Below are 16588 nucleotides of genomic sequence, written 5' to 3'. Positions count from 1 at the left end.
CATCCACTTGTCCAGGGAAGCAGATTGTTACCTTCTCAGGGTCTTAGATGGAAAAAGAGTTGACAATAATAATAAATTAGAACCACACTCTTATTACCATACATGAATATGTGTACAGTCATCTCTCAGTATCTGTAGGGGATTGGTTCCAGGACCACCCCTACAGGTGCCAAAATCCACGAATGCTCACGTCTGTTATATAGAATGGTGTGCTATTTGCCTATACTCGATATAGATCCTCTTGTATAGTCTGAATCATTTCTAGATTACTATACAGGTTGAGCATCCTAATCTGAAATCAGAATGTCACAAAATCCAACACTTTTGAGTGCCAGCATGGTACCCAAAGGAAATGCTCATGAGAACATTTTGGACTTTGAATTTTTGGATTAGGGATGCTCAACCAGTATGTATAATGCAAATATTGAAAATCCCAAATCCCAAACATTTCTGGCCCCAAGCGTTTTGGATAAGGGATACTCAATCTGTAATACCTAATACAATGTAAATGCTTTGTAAGTAGTTTTTATACGGTATTGTTAATGGAATAGTGACAAGGAAAAAAGTCTCTATGTGTTCAATACAGATGCAGCCATCTATTTTTTTAAAAATACTTTTGACCTATGGTTGATTGAATCCACAGGTGTGAAACCTGCCAATCCAGAAGGCTAGCTGTAGTTAAATTCACTCTATTTGCAAAACTGAAAAAAAGTAATATAAAAACTGGCCTGGAACTGAGAAAATTCAAATCTTGGCAAAGGCAAATGTGAGATTTCTCTATTAAGACACTTCATATCCTAGAATGCAGAGGACTTTCATAGAACAGAATCCCCTGTAAGGATAAACTAATGGTCAGAAATTACAGTCTATAAGAAAATAAATTACCAAGGGAGAGAATGAGCAGACAGATGTAAGTAATAGAATTTCTACCCCAAGAAGTAGAGATAAGAAAACAATCTCAAAGAGACCTTAAATATGTTTAAAATGTTTGTTATTGGTGGAGGGTGTCCAGGTTCTTGGCGTTTTGAACAAAGAATTGGACAGAATGCATAAAGCAACAAATGGAGCAACGAAAGCATAGATTTATTGAAGTAAGTACACTCCATAGAGTGTGAGCTGGCTCAAGCTCACACTGCTCAAGAGTGCAGGTTACTGAATTTTCTGGGGTTTGAATAGTTTGAATACCCTCTAGAGGCTTCCCATTGGTTACTTGGCTTACACCCTAAGTAAATGAAGTAGTGGCCTGCAACCAGTATGATTGGTTGTGGAAGGTGACTAATCAGAGGCTGAAGTGAAGTTACAAAGTTACACCCTATGCAAATGTCTGATTGGTTCCAGGAGGGGACCAATCAGAGGCTGAAATGAAGTTACAAAATTACACCCCTATGCAAATAAAGACTAGGCAAGCGACCAGTTTGGTTGGTTGTGCATTTTTCCTTTTTTTTTTTGAGACAGAGTCTCGCTGTGTCACCTAGGCTGGAGTGCAGTGGCGCAATCTCGGCTCACTGCACCCTCCAACTCCCAGGTTCAAATGATTCTTGTGCCTCAGCCTCCCAAGTAGCTGGGATGACAGACATGTGCCACCATGCCCAGGTAATTTTTGTATTTTTAGTAGAGATGGGGTTTTGCCATTTCGGCCAGGCTGGTCTTGAACTCCTGACCTCAAGTGATCTGCCTGCTTTGGCCTCCCATAGTGCTGGGATTACGGGTGTGAGCCACTGTGCCCCGCCGGGGTTTTCTTTTTGATTTAGTTCTAGGAAGTCAGCGCGAATCAGCCTTAGGTTCCCTGCCTCCAGACCTCATGTTCACAGAGATAAAGGAATGGAAACCATAAGATAAGAACAGAATAGTATGAAAAGAGAACAGGTAAGTTTGGAGAAGAAGAAAAACAGAACTTGTCCAATGAAAAAATATCATTATTGAAGCAGAAACACATCAAACAGGTTAAACATAGGCAAGCCATAGCTAAAAAGAGAAATACTTAGGATTTCTAAAGAAGTCACTTAGGATGTATCATACAGAAATGAAGAGACAGAAATATGAAAGAAAAAAGTACATAAGGGATAGGCAGAGAAGCCATGGAATTGGGGTTTCTGAAGTAGAGGCTTGTGAGGAGAATACTGGTATCAGTTTCTGTTAGTATACATCTTAAACATTGTAAAGGTAGGTTAAGCATGGTGGCTCACACCTGTAATCCCAGCAGTTGGGGAGGCCAAGGCAGAAGGATCACTTGAGCCCAGGAGGTCAAGGCTGCAGTGTGATCTCACCACTGCACTCCAGCCTGGGCAACAGAGCATGACTCTGTCTCAAAAAAAAAAAATTGTAAAGGTAAACACTCAAATGATAGAAATATAATACATAACTTCCAAACCATAGAGGGAAAAAAAAGGGGGCTAGGCACAGTGGCTCACGCTTGTAATCCCTGTGCTTTCAGGGGCTGAGGTGAGGGGATCAGTTGAGGCCAGGAATTTGAGACCAGCCTGGGCACTGGGCAACAGAGTGAGACCCCATGTCTACAAAAAATACAAAAACTAGCCAGATGTGGTGATGCATGCCTGCAATCCCAGCTACTCAGGAGGCTGAAGCAGAAGAATTGCTTGAACAGGTTGGGGGAGCCGGGGCGGAGGTTACAGTGAGCCGAGATTGTGCCATTGCACTCCAGCCTGGGCGACAGAACAAGACTTTGTCTCAAAAACAACAACAACAAAAATTAGCCAGGCGTGGTGGCATGTGCCTGTACTCCCAGCTACTCGGGAAGCTGGCAGGAGGATTGCTTGAGCCCAGGAGTCGAAGGCTACAGTGAGCTATGATTGTTACCACTGCACCCAGCCTGCGCAACAGAGTGAGACCCCATCTATAAAAAAAAAAAAAGAAAAAGGAAAAAAATAGATTAAAGAAAACTGTTAAAAAGAAGATACAAAAGAAGAAAAAAGGAGAAAATATGTTCAAATATATCAGTAATCATAATAAATACAAATGGATTAAACATGCCTATTAAAAGATAGAGATTCTCAGATTGGAATAGGAGGCAGGGAGCAAAATAAAGCAGCCACAGGCTATGTAAAGTGTAATGACCCAGAGAAGTTGAAAGTAAAGAGATGAAGACAATATGCAAAAAACTGTCATAGACATGAGTTCATTGAAACAATATTTGTAACATGTAAAATATGGGAAATGAAACTACCTAATAGGGGAATAGTTTTAAAATTCTAAGACATTTGTGTATAAAAATAATGGAATACTATCCAATACTATTAAAATGGATCAACCAACCAGGATTACATGTTTCAGTTTGGATAAATCAATAAAATACACCGGTGAAAAAGGCATTTTTCACCGTGTACACTATTTACACTTTCTTCCTATTCAAAATTTCCCCTTAGCTTTATTGATTTATTTTTCATACAGTTTAACACTAATACCATTTTATATTGTAACAGATCATAGAAAAAGACTGTCTCAGTTTTTACTAATGCCCCTAAAGACTGAGAACAAAGCAGTAGGTATCAAATGATATTTCCCAGTGAGATTCTAGACCATCTATACAGAAGGCAATACCTGAAGACCAGTTTTGGGATCCTGAACCCATCACCCACCATAAGCCATAAAGTAGGTTGAAGTTAAAGGAAGAGGGGAGAGAGAATTCCTTTGGATGAAGCAAGAGTGCCACGATATTTTTTCACTTGGAGAACTTGACTTTAGTTCCTGGGGTTGGTGGACAGAGATCAGCCTATGCCTGGGAAAGTCTAAAGACAGAGAATGGCTGACTGATGTCAAAAGGAGAAGTGGGCACATTGGGAGAGCTGTTACCCGCCGAATTCTTTAGGACAAAGATGTGGGCAAGTGTGGGAGAAAATACTGCAAAAGAAGAAGTGGGTACATTGGGAGGGCTGTTACCCGCCGAATTCTTTAGGGCAAAGATGTGGGCAAGTGTGGGAGAAAATACTAGCCGGCCTGGAGTTGCATGAAAATTGATGGGTCCACAAAGATACTTGGAAGGACACTGGGATCCCTATAGGGAGAGCCTGTGGGAGGTGGGTTGCCAAAAACTGGGGAATCCGGAGGACTTGTGGATGGCTGGCAGAAGGAGACAGTGCCCACAGTATGGGAACTGCAGGTGAGAGCTCAACAGTGGGAGCTTTCCAAGGAACTGCAAAAGTAACCTATACGAGAAAAAGAAAGTCAGCTTTCAACATCTGCCAAGTCCAGGTAGTACTAAAACCTGATTAGCATGGTATCACTATGTTAAAATAAGGCTTTTCCTTTCCCTTTCCTCTTTTCCTTTTCCTGGCTTTGAACCTGGAAGGGTCAGAAACCAAACCAAACAAGTGGATTGGAGAGGAAGAGAAGCAAAGTTGGAGTGAGAGGGAAATCAAACACCCTTCTCCCACCATAGGCTTCTAGGCTGGAAGCAGACACCAGCCAAGGGAGAGAGAGAAGACTTTTTTGTTGTTGCTTTTATCAAAGTATCATACAGAAAATGCACATAGAAAACTGCACAAATTGTAAGTATACATGAGGAATTTTCACAATAAACACACCAGCATCCAGATCAAAAAACAATATTACCGGAATCCCAGAATCCCCTTCAGTTCCCGAACTGTGCCCACCTCCCTCAGATAATAACAATCCAAGATGAGACTTTTTGGGTGTAGTTGTAAAAGCAAATTAAAAGTCTCCCACTTTACTTTTTAAAAAATTATTAGTGGAATAATTTCAACACTATAGAAAAGTTTGCAACACAGTATGAAGAACTTTCCCATCTCCTTTACCCAGATTCTTTAACTGTTAATTTTTTATACTTAATGGAAAGATGCATATCAACTTTAAGATGGTACATAGTTTCTTCTAGGAAGGGAAGGAGGGGAATGAGTTGATGCAGGATACAAAGGTACTTAAACTTTATAATGTTTTATTATTTTATGTGAAATGGCAAAGTGTTCATTTTTTCCATTATAAATAGTGGGTTACTCTGTACCTTTCTATGTGTTTGAAGTTTTAAAAAATTATTTGAACAAGAGAGAGTTTTAAGTTTTATCCTCTAGGAAGTGGGGAACTACTGAAGTGTGCTTTTGATTGTTGACATAAACATGTCTATGACTTCCCTGCTCGCTGTTCTTGCCTATGAATTAAGACACTCTTAAGTGAGCTATAGAGTTGATTCGCCTCAGCATTGTTTTTCTCTTCTCATCCTTATTGCCTCTCACTGCTAAGTGCCCAGTGCTGTCTGAGATGGTAAAATTAAAACTTGCACTTTTCCTAATAGATGCACCTCTCTTCCTGATTTGCACTAAGCCGTACCTGCTTTTAAGCAATTATCCATCATTTGGGGCCATCAGATGCACTGTACTTTGGTTCAGGTCATAATCAATAATTCATATGTCAATAGGAACCCCATTAGCTCAGGTGAAGGCAGATGTCTTTCTAATGAAAATGTTCCATTTTCCAAATGACTTTTCTTTTTCCCAGAGAGTTGTGGTTGTAGAAGACATAAAAAGATGGAAAACTATGCTGGAGCTTCCTGATCAAACCAAAGAGAATCTTGTTGAAGCCTTACAAGAATTAAAGAAGAAAATACCCTCCAGGGAAGTGTTAAAATCAACAAGGATAGGTATATTCCTTCTTAATTTTATTTTTTAAGAAAGCTTATATTTTGTCTCCCTTCTTCTTTCCTTCCTCTCTCCTTCAAACATGAAGTTATCTGCCTTATCAGTGCTTTCAACTCTCTGGTAAAGGACTGTTGTTTAAAAAATTATCTGTTGGTTGCAGGCCAATACCTTGGTAATATATTTAAAAAGTTATCAGAAAAATGAAATATACAAAATACAAGCCCCAGTTTTTAAAATTACATTCAACAGATATAGAATTACTCTTGTCAAGTTACTATGAAAGTTTCTAAATGCTTAAATTTAATTTATGTACTTACTTCATGGACTGGAAACTGGCAATAACACATGGATAACATTTTGAGTGTGTTAGATGCTGGGTATGCAGAAATGGATAAGATATGATTTGTGACCTTGAGAAACTTAGGATTTGAGCTGGGTGTGGTGGCTTATGCCTGTAATCCCAACACTTGGGGAGGCCGAGGTGAGCAGATCACTTGAGGTCAGGAGTTCGAGACCAGCCTGGACAACATGGCAAAACCCCGTCTCTACTAAAAATACAAAAATTAGCCAGACATGGTGGTCCGTGCCTGTAATCTTAGCTACTCAGGAGGCTGAGGCATGAGAATTGCTTGAACCTGGGAGGCAGAGGTTGCAGTGAGCCAAGATCGTGCCACTGCACTCCAGCCTGGGCGACTCAGACTCTCTCAAAAAAAAAAAAAAAGAAAGAAACTTAGAGTTTGGTAGAGGAGACGAGCATATAGACAAATGGGAACAGTGAAATATTGTAGGTTATAAATAAAAACGTGTAAATAGTGTTCTGAGTACTATTCTAATCTAAACAAGGTATATACTGGGGACTTCAGAAAAGGCTTCATAGAAGAGGTGACATTTCAGTTGCATCTTGATATTATAGCATTGGAGATATTTAAAAGGTAAGTCAGGGACCATGTTGAATTGCCATTTTAGTACAGTACACAACTGTGAATAATATGTAAGGGAGGGCCAACAGGTGTTACTCAAGCTGCTCCCAGCTCCCCAGGGAGTCCAGGACAGTCATTCACAGCTGCTGTTCTTGCCCTCACTAGTGCAGCCATTGCCTTGGTCTGCCTCCCCTTGACCTCTTGTTCATGAGAAGCAGGAGAGAGAGCAGCTTCAGAACTGGCACTAACAGCTGGGAAGAGCTGTGCAAAATCCCCAGAGGGCCCCCCAAGAGTCTTAGAGTTGTACCCCTGTAATATAAACCAGAATCTGAGAAAATCAGATGCTTTAAGAATATAAGACCCTATCATTGTAGCCAAGGAGATTCTCCCATCTGCTGCTGGATTTTGTCTTTATAGGTTATAATCACTAGGGGGCAATAAGACCATTCGTATGAGCAGATAAAGTATTTCCACCAGTAGAGGGTACTAGTGATTACTAGTTTATGACATGTATATGTGTACATATGTATATGTATATAGTTAAGCACATTCCACAAATACTATATATGATCATAACTTAAATATCAACATAATAGGCTGGATTTGAAGATTTTAAGATTATAATTAAAAAAATAATTTCTATTTGGTGTTCAAGTATAATTGTGAGTATGCTTTCAAGAATGGGTATTTCTGATGTTTGGAGATTTCAATTCAAGAATCATAATGAAACCACAACAGGGCTTGACTTAGGAGGAACTGGAAACCAACCAACTTTGAGTTTTGACTCTATCCCAGGCCTCCCCTAAACCTGAGGTTGTATGGAATATAGGAGTTTCTTGGTTTCTTTATAGTTACATCAGTTGCTATGCTGAAGATTTCATCTGGATCATTGCCTGAGAGTGTTTACATTTCTTCAACCTTTAGTCTTCCTGCCTTTTCCTATCCTGTGGGTTATAAGGGACAAATATTTACTGAGTACCTTCCCTGTGTTGGGAACTATATAGGCATAATAATGAAGGAGACAGATATTGTCCTGCCTTTTTGGAGCCTTAAGTCTAATAGAAACACAGTTTAACAAGACTTCGTCATACAATGTGATGAGTGCTCTGATGATGGGGAGAAGTTAGCAAAATGACTATATGTGTTAGGAGTAGGGCAGAAGGTATTGAAGAATGTGTGAGGCCGGGGTACATCACGTGAGCTGTATAGAAGGTGGAGGTGGGAGAGAACATGTTGCATTCCAGAAACTAAAAGTAGTTTGGCGTGTTAGAAATGTAATGTGCTTGAGAGAGTGTGGCAAGAAATGAGGCTGGAGAGACATTCTGGACCAGATGGAGAAGGTTCTTTGTAAACCATTCAGAACTGTTTGGTCTTGGCATATGTATTAGTTATCTATCACTGTGTAAAAATTACTCTAAAATTTAGCTGCTGAAGACAATATTTATTTTTTCACACCATTTTTTTAAGTTGAGAATCCAGGAGCAGCTTATCTGGGTGGTTCTGGCACAGGGTCTCTTACGAGGTTGCAGTCAAGCTGCTGGCTGGGGTCGTAGTCATCTGAAGGCTTGACCAGGGCTTAAGGATCTGCTTCCAAAATGGCTCACAGGATTGCTGGCAGGAGTCCTCAGTTTCTCATCATGTGGGCCTCTCCTTGGAGCTGCTCATGACATGGCAGCTGACTTTCCCCAGAACAAGTGATCCAGGAAAGAACAAGAAAACAAGAGAACAACCAAGATGGAAGCCACAGTCTTTTATAACCTAATCTCAGAAGTGATATATCATCAGTTTTGTCATATGCTATTGGTCACACAGACCAACCCTGATACAGTTTGGAAGGCAACATAAGGGTATGAATACCAGGAGGTGATAATCATTGAAGCCTAACTTGTAGACTGGCTACCATAGCCTGTATTTCTTTTTATTTATCTTAGATACATTATACTTCCTGGACCTGCAAATTCATGTTCATTTTGAAAATTTACAGCCATTATCTTTTTTTTTAATTTTTTTGAGACAGGGTCTTTCTGTGTCACCCAGGCTGGAGTGCAGTGGCACAATCACAGCTCACCGCAGCCTTGACCTCCTAGGCTCAAGTGATCCCCCCGCCTCAGCCCCACAAGTAGGTAGGACTGCAGGTATGCGCCACCACATCCAGCTAACGTTTGTATTTTTTTTTAGAGACAGGGTCTCGCTAAGTTGCCCAGGGTGGTCTCAAACTCCTGGGCTCTAGCAGTCGTCTCACCTCAGCCTCCCAAAGTGCTGGGATTACATGCATGAGCCACTATGCCTGGCAACAACCATTATTTCTTCAAAAGTTACTCTCTTTCATTATTTCTGTTCCCTCCTTCTGAGACTCTATAATTAGAAGCATATTAGGTCTTCTGTTCTTCGTACCCTTTAGTTTATCTATTTTTTATCTCCTTGTCTGACTCAGCATTGTGGGGTAATGTCTTCAGATACGTATCTTCCACGTCACTCATTCTCTCTTCAGCTGACTCTAATCTGCTATTTAGCCCATTTGTTAAGTTCTTTATTTCAAAAACTGTTTTTCATTTTTACAAATTTGCTTTATCCCCCCCAATTTTTTTTTTTTTCTTTTTGAGACAGTCTTGTTCTGTCACCCAGGCTGGAGTGCAGTGGCGTGATCTCAGCTCACTGCAACCTCTGCCTCCTGGGTTCCAGCGATTCTCCTGCCTCAGCCTCCTGAGTAGCTGGGACTACAGGCACGTGCCACCACACCCAGCTAATTTTTGTATTTTTAGTAGAGACGGGGTTTCACCATGTTGGTCAGGATGGTCTCGATCTCTTGACCTCGTGATCTGCCTTGCCTCAGCCTCCCAAAGTGCTGGGATTACAGGTGTGAGCCACCGCGCCCAGCCCCAAAATGTTTTTTATAAATTTTTTTTTGGTGCATTCTTGTGATTTTGCCTTTTATTTCTTAAACATTTAATATCTAGCTCTTCTGTATTCATCTAACTATTCTAATATTTATGGTTCTTGGGGATTTAAATCTGTTATTTATTGTTTCTGCTGACTGATGGTACTTGCCTTCCCATGTGCTTATTGATTTTTAATTGCAAACTCATTATTGTATTTCTATTTTTCTTTTAACTTTATTTTTTTTGAGACAGGGTCTCACTCTGACTCCCAAGCCAGAGTGCAGTGGCACAATCACAGCTCACTGCAGCCTTGAACTCCTGGGCTCAAGGGATCCTCCTGCCTCAGCCTTCCAAGTAGCTTGGACTACAGGTAGATGCCACCATGCCTGGATCATTTTTTTAATGTTTTATAGAGAAGGGGTCTCGCTGTGTTGCCCAGGATGGTCTTGAACTCCTGTACCCAAGTGATCCTCCTGCCTTGGCCTCCCAAAATGCTGGGATGAGAGGCATGAGCCACTGTGCCCAGCCTGTATTTCTATCTGTAGGAATTCTGTGGGGCTAAATCGAGAAGCTTCCCTCCAAAGGGGATTAACTTCTTTTGTTTCTGCCAATAATCAGAGGCTATCTCTGACCTGGATACTTTAGCATACCTCTTAAGGATCTTACCTCGGTATGAGAGTCCCAGCTCTGCTCCTTGCTACTGGCCCACAGCTAAGTATTTCAGCAGCATTGCTATTGATATCAGCCCTTAGGATAACCCCACCCCTCCCTGAGTGCACCCTTCTAGCCTCTGCTAACTTTTTTGTTGGGGTTAGGTGGCTTTTATCCAGGATCTAGTAATACTGCAGTGAAAGAGTAGCTTTAGTCCGCCATAAAGCTTGAGAGTTTGCTCTTTATCTTAAAGATAGTAGGATTATTATTGAAGAGTTTTGAATGGAGGAATGACATATTCAGTTTAGAAAAATCTATCTGGTTGCCATGTGGGAAAAGTGTTGGACAAAAGCAAACCTAGGGGCTGGAAGCTCAGGAAGCTACTAAAACATCTGCATAAGAAATGAGAGTGGCCTGGATGGAGTATTAATCATGGGGATGAAGAAATTGTAGTTGGAATCAAGAGACATACATGTAATAAATCCAAAGGACTTGTAGATTGATTGGATGTTGGGAATGAAGATGAAGCAGTGAAGGCTGAGGGCTAGGTTTCTGATATGGGCAAGTAGGTGGATGGTAGTACCACTCATTAAGATAGGGAACAGCAGGTTTGGAGGTGGAGGGAATAATAAGTTCCATTTTAGACTTATTCTGTGGAACATCCCAAAAGAAATGTCCAACAGAATGCTAGAAATACAAGAGTGAAGCTAAGGAAAGATTGTAACTATATACTGGGGAGTCATTATCAGCATAGAGCTGGGAAATGGTGTGATAATAGTAGATAAGCTGCTGGGCGCAGTGGCTCAGGCCTGTAATCCCAGCACTTTGGGAGGCCGAGGCGGGTGGATCACGAGCTCAGGAGATCAAGACCATCCTGGCTAACACAGTGAAACCCCGTCTCTACTAAAAATACAAAAAATTAGCTGGGCGTGGTGGCGGACACCTGTAGTCCCAGCTACTCAGAAGGCTGAGGCAGGAGAATGGCGTGAACCTAGGGGGTGGAGCTTGCAGTGAGCCAAGATCATGCCCCTGCACTCCAGCCTGGGCAACAGAGCGAGACTCCGTCTCAAAAAAAAAACAAAAAAAAACCTAGTAGATAAGCTTGCCTAGGATGAGTATATAAGTTAAGAAGACCCAAGAGCTGAGTCTAAAATCCAGAAGCACACCAGTATTTAAGGACTTATAGAAGAAACCAAGAAGGTACGACCAGAGAAGCAGAAAGAAAACAAAAGAATGCTGTCATGGAATGCAAAGGAAAGAGTGTTTCTAGGAGGGGATTGGTTAGCTTTGTCCATTCTTGTCAAAGGGCCAAATAAGCTACATCTAAAAATTGCACATTGGATTTTGCAAAATGAAGTCATTAATGATCTTGCTTAGGACCGTTTCAAAAGTAAGGTTAGGGTCAGAAGCTTGAGGAGTGAAGAAGATGTGTGAAATGAAACAAAATAGACAACTCTTTCAAGAAGTTTGGTATTGAAAGAAAAGAGAGGTGACAATATCAGAAAGGGAATGTGGGATTGAAGAAAGTTCTGTTTTTTAAGATGGAAAAGGATCCTAACATGTTGAATGCTAATGGCAAAGATTCTGTAGAGTGAGAGAAGTTAGTGTAGGAGAATCATAACAGGGTGAGCCCCTTAAATTGTTAAGATTGATTACCAAGATGAGGATTAGCAAGAGCCTTGGATCATCATTTGATCTGTGTTTTATAGAATCTACATTCATTCATTCAACACATACTGAGCACCTTCCTTGTCTTATGCCTTATGCTGGGTGTTACAGAATAATGCATGATTCATGTTTGTAAGGCGCCCACATTCTCTGGAGAAACAGGCATTCAGGTGTATAATAATGATTGACGTGAAAATGCTAAAATCAAGGGATGTACAAAGGTCTGTGGGAATACAGGGGAGACAGTGAATACTTCTGCTTAGGCAAGTGGAGAAGGGTTTTTATAGAAGAGATGAGATTTTGCTAGGTCAAAATGAGATCTGGCTCATTGCGGGCAGAGACATGAGTAAAGGAATGGAGGCTTGAAAATCCTGAAAACAACATGCTAGAATGTAATATGCATGGCTAGAATGGGCAAGGGTGGATAGCGATTGGGCCTGATTATAAAGAAACTTAAAAGCTAGCCATTAGGGTATGGACTTTTCCCAGATGCCATTGTTTTCAAGTGTGGATTTCTTAGAACTCTGGTCCAGTGAGACGTTATTTGAAGAAAGTGTCCTGGATTCAAATAAAGCTTGGAAAATGCCACATTACTATTTCCTCTCCCTTCCAGGTTTTCAGTATACTTTGTCATTTAATAGGCTAGATGAAATCCTACAATAAAGAAGCCTGTTTGGCCAGGCGTGGTGGCTCACGCCTCTAATCCCAGCACTTTGGGAGGCGGAGGCAAGTGAATCACTTGAGGTCAGGAGTCTGGGACCAGCCTGGCCAACATGGTGAAACCTTGTCTCTACTAAAAATATAAAAATTGGCTGGGTGTGGTGGTGCATGCCTGTAGCCCTAGCTACTCGGGAGGCTGAGGCAGGAGAACCCAGGAGGCAGAGGTTGCAATGAGCCGAGATCATGCCACCACACTCCAGCTTGGGCAACAGAGCAAGAACTCGTCTCCAAAAAAAAAAAAAGAAGAAGAAGAAGAAGAAACTTGTTTTATTTTATGAGTATTTTTTTGTTTGTTTGATTTTTAACTTTTATTTTAGGTTTGGGGGTACATGTGAAGGTTTGTTATATAGGTAAACTCCCTGTGTCATGGGGGCTTGTTGTACATATTATTTCGTTACCCAGGTATTAAACCTAGTACCCAAATAGTTGTGTTTTCTGCTCATTACCCTTCTTCCACCCTCCACCCTCAAGTAGACCTCAGTGCCTCAGTGTCTGTTCCCTTTTTTGTGTTCATGAGTTCTCATCATTTAGCTCCCACTTATAAGTGAAACATGCAGTATTTGGTTTTCTGTTCCTGCGTTAGTTTGCTAAGGATAATGGCCTTCAGCTCCATCCATGTTCCCACGAAGGACATGATCTTGTGCTTTTTTATGCCTACATAGTATTCCATGGTGTATCTGTGCCACATTTTCTTTATCCAGTCTCTCATTGATAGGCATTTCAATTGATTCCATGTCTTTGCTATTGTGAATAGCACTTCAGTGAAGGTGGGTATCTTCTTAGCAACCTATGAGCTTTAGAAACAGCTGTTACTGGAACCATTTAATGTAACTATAGGATGACATGATGAGCGTTTCTGGTGACCAAGAGAAAAATGCATAGGGAAAGGGTGTTAATAGAGAAAGAACAGGTAGAAATCAGGAGATCAGATAGGAGGTCATTCAGATATTCATTCATGTGCCAGGCAGTGTTCTGGATACATGTGATCAAAACAAGACAAAAATCCCTATCCTTGTGAAGCTTACATTCTAGTGAGGAGACAGGCAATAAAGAAGAAACATAATAAACAAATTGTGTAGTTATGTTAGAAGATGATAAGTGCTGTGCAAGAGAAAAAGTCAAGCAAGTTAAGAGGGATGGGGAACGTGGATGGTGTAGGCTGGCGTAGGCCTCATTGAGAGATGACATTTGAGCAGAAACTTGAAGGAGGTGAGGAAGTGAGCCATGAGGATGAGGTATGGCTGTAAACATTGAGGTGAGACACGATGAAGACTTGGAGGACTGAGAGAATGGAGAAATGAAATAACTCCTTAGAGAAACCTTATCAGGGAGAATGGGCTGGATTTAGCAAGGATTGACCATAGAGGCGAGGGAAAATGGGGATGCCCCGATGATGCCTCTTGCTATGTTGCCACCCTTATCCTCTCCACTGGCTCGCTCTTTCTGCTTTCAGACAAGCACAAATATTCCCCTTTAATTGTCTTTGCCACCTTTTCCAAACACCTTATTTCTCTTCTTTTTATGGCCAGATTCCTTTAAAAATGTTGGCTACTCGCAACTCTCATTTCTGGCCTGCGCAATCCTTTGGGAAAAGCATTCCAAGCTGTCTTCTCCCACAACCACTGTTCTCTCAGGACACAAGTAATTTCATTCTATCCAAATCCAGTGGTCTTGTCTCAGTTCTCATCTTCTCAGACTGTGAATTTGAGACCACTGATACTCCCTTTCTGTTGACATAAATGACACTGAACTGGTTGCCAGTTCTGTATCTATTTTTAAACTGTTTGTTACCTTCATAGCCCTTATCTCAGTTTGTAATCACCTATTTAATTATTTACTTCTTTTTTATTTGCTAGGCAGTAACTCTGTGCCAGCAGAAGTTACATTTTATTTACCAGTGTATTTCAAGCATTAGTGGCATACAGCAGGAGCTCAGGAATATAGTCTTCAAATGAGTGAAAATGACAAAGTTGAACAAGTTTACTCTATGGCTTTTCTTGCCTTCTGTGTCCTTGTTTCTTTCCTTTCTGTGTTTCTTCAGTCCTTGTCCTCTCTCCCCTAACAGGATGCTTTTCCATAAAGCTCAGCCCTTAGTCTTTTGCTGGTTCTTCAGAGCATTTAGCGGGAGAGCTTGTCCATGTCTCCAGCTTAACTGAGGCCTTAATTCAGATACCTCTCAGATATGTATCTCCTATCCTGATCCATTTTTGAATCTTAGATTTTTAGAAAGGTTGTTCCAATTTACATTCCTACCATTTTCTTAAATCTTACAAATTCAAGAGGTAAAAATAGCATCTTGTTTTCATGTGCTGCATAGAATGAATTGTTTTCTATGCATTTTTTGGCACTTTTTCTTTTTTTTGTAAACTGTTCATGTTCTTTGTACATTTACTGCTGAGATCTTATAATTTTTCTTACATATTTCTATGAGCTCTGTAAATGTCAGTGTCATAACCCTTTTAAATCCATTTACCTACTTCAGTTTATAAACAGGGAAACTGAGACCCAGAGAGATGAAGTGACTTATCCAGGGCCACCTAGTGAGTTAGCACCAGAGATGTAATGAGAACCCAGGTCTCCTGGGGCAGTGTTCCTTCCTGGTTAGCAGGATGCCATTGTGCCCTGGACCCCAGCCATATGTCCCTTTATTTTATTGGACTGTCTCTATGGGTTCTACCATCTGCTTGAATTTAACTCTTTTAAGTCAGAATTTAGTGCCTTTTCTTGTATACCTCAAATGGGAGTTTTCTCTCAGTGTTTCCATTTGAGTCAACGTCCCTAGAGTTTTGTTCTTACATAAACCCATTAAGTGGAAATGTCCAGCAGGAGGTTGGAGATGCGGGATTCAAGCTCAGATGCAAAATTTAGACTGTAAATACTTATTTGGAAGTCATCTGCCAGGAAGTGTTTGCTTGCAATCACCTTAGTGGATGAATTCTCTAAGTAAAAGGAAAGATGAAGGGGCTGAAGGACTGAACCTGGGAGAAAATCTATGCTGGGGAAGTGGGAGGAAGAAGAGGAGCCAGATAAAGAGACTAAGGAAGTGTGGTTAGACAGGACGAGAGCCAGGGCAGTACATGGACATGCAGGCCAAAGACTGTTCTTAGAGGCAGGGGAAATGAATGTCCTCAAGTGGTCTGGGAAGTTGAGGACCAACTAGCAAAAAGCCTTTGGAGCTGGCAGTGATAAGGCCTCTGTGAGTGGATGCCTTTATTATCAAGGAAACCAAAGAGCACGGGGTATCGAGTAAATAGCTGATCAGGCAGTGGAGTTAGGCCTTGTACTCTTAACCTGGTGAGCAGGCATGCTCCATTTTTGCAATACTATATATATGAATATTCTGGGAAAAGTTTTGTTAATCATATCTGATTTCAGAGATGCTGTATTTTTGTTTATGATTGTTTAACAACAACAACAAAACCCCTCTTCTTACAAAGTACTTTCACATCTATGACCTTGTTTGATCTATATAACAGCTCTGGAAAGTAAGTGTAATTTTTTTCCATTTTACACATGGAAAAACTGAGGCTTGGAGAGTTTAAAGTAACTTGTCCCAGGTTAGACAACCAAATAATAAATGACAAAGCTAAAATGTTCTTATACCATGTTATGCCATCTCCTGAAACCTAAAAATGAATAAAAGGCTAAAATCAAAATGACGGTAGGACTGCATTCCTTTCTGGAGGCTCTAAGGGACAATCCGTTTCCTAGACTAGTTGCCTTTTCTAGTTTCTAGAGGCCACCTGCATTCCTTGGCTTGTGATCTCCTTCCTCCATCTTCAAAACTTGCAATGGTAGGTTGAATTCTTCTCACATCTCATCTCTGACCCATCTTTCTGCCTCTTCTTCACTTTTAAGGACTCATGTGACTAGACTGGGCCCACTTGGAAAAGCCAGGCTAATTTCTTCATCTCAGGGTACTTAACCTTAATCACATCTATAGTCTCTTTTGCCATGTGAGGTAACGTAGTCACAGGTTCTGAGGATTAGGGCATAGTCATTATTGGGGACCATTGTTGTGTCTACCATATACCATACTCCTCAAATTATGCTATGCGTTTCAGGCTTCTGTGCTCTTGTTCACTCTACTTCTTGTGTTATTCCTGTCTCCTTGAGTTATTATTATTATTATTTTTGTTTT

General features: G+C 40.8%; 1 protein-coding gene across 4 annotated transcripts in view; it reads left to right on the top strand.

Annotated features, from left to right (window-relative positions):
• TCEANC2 (transcription elongation factor A N-terminal and central domain containing 2) overlaps positions 1-16588 on the top strand; it is a 55024-nt gene that overhangs the window by 9620 nt on the left and 28816 nt on the right. For all 4 annotated transcript variants that reach the window (XM_063718741.1, XM_063718727.1, XM_063718735.1 and 1 more), the window contains exon 3: positions 5470-5611. In XM_063718741.1, the coding sequence (XP_063574811.1) occupies positions 5470-5611 (142 nt within the window). The remainder of the gene's footprint in view (positions 1-5469; positions 5612-16588) is intronic.

Source organism: Pongo abelii, chromosome 1 (genome assembly GCF_028885655.2).
Source record: "Pongo abelii isolate AG06213 chromosome 1, NHGRI_mPonAbe1-v2.0_pri, whole genome shotgun sequence".
NCBI classification, from domain to species: domain Eukaryota; kingdom Metazoa; phylum Chordata; class Mammalia; order Primates; family Hominidae; genus Pongo; species Pongo abelii.
This window is presented reverse-complemented; position numbering and strand designations above follow the sequence as displayed.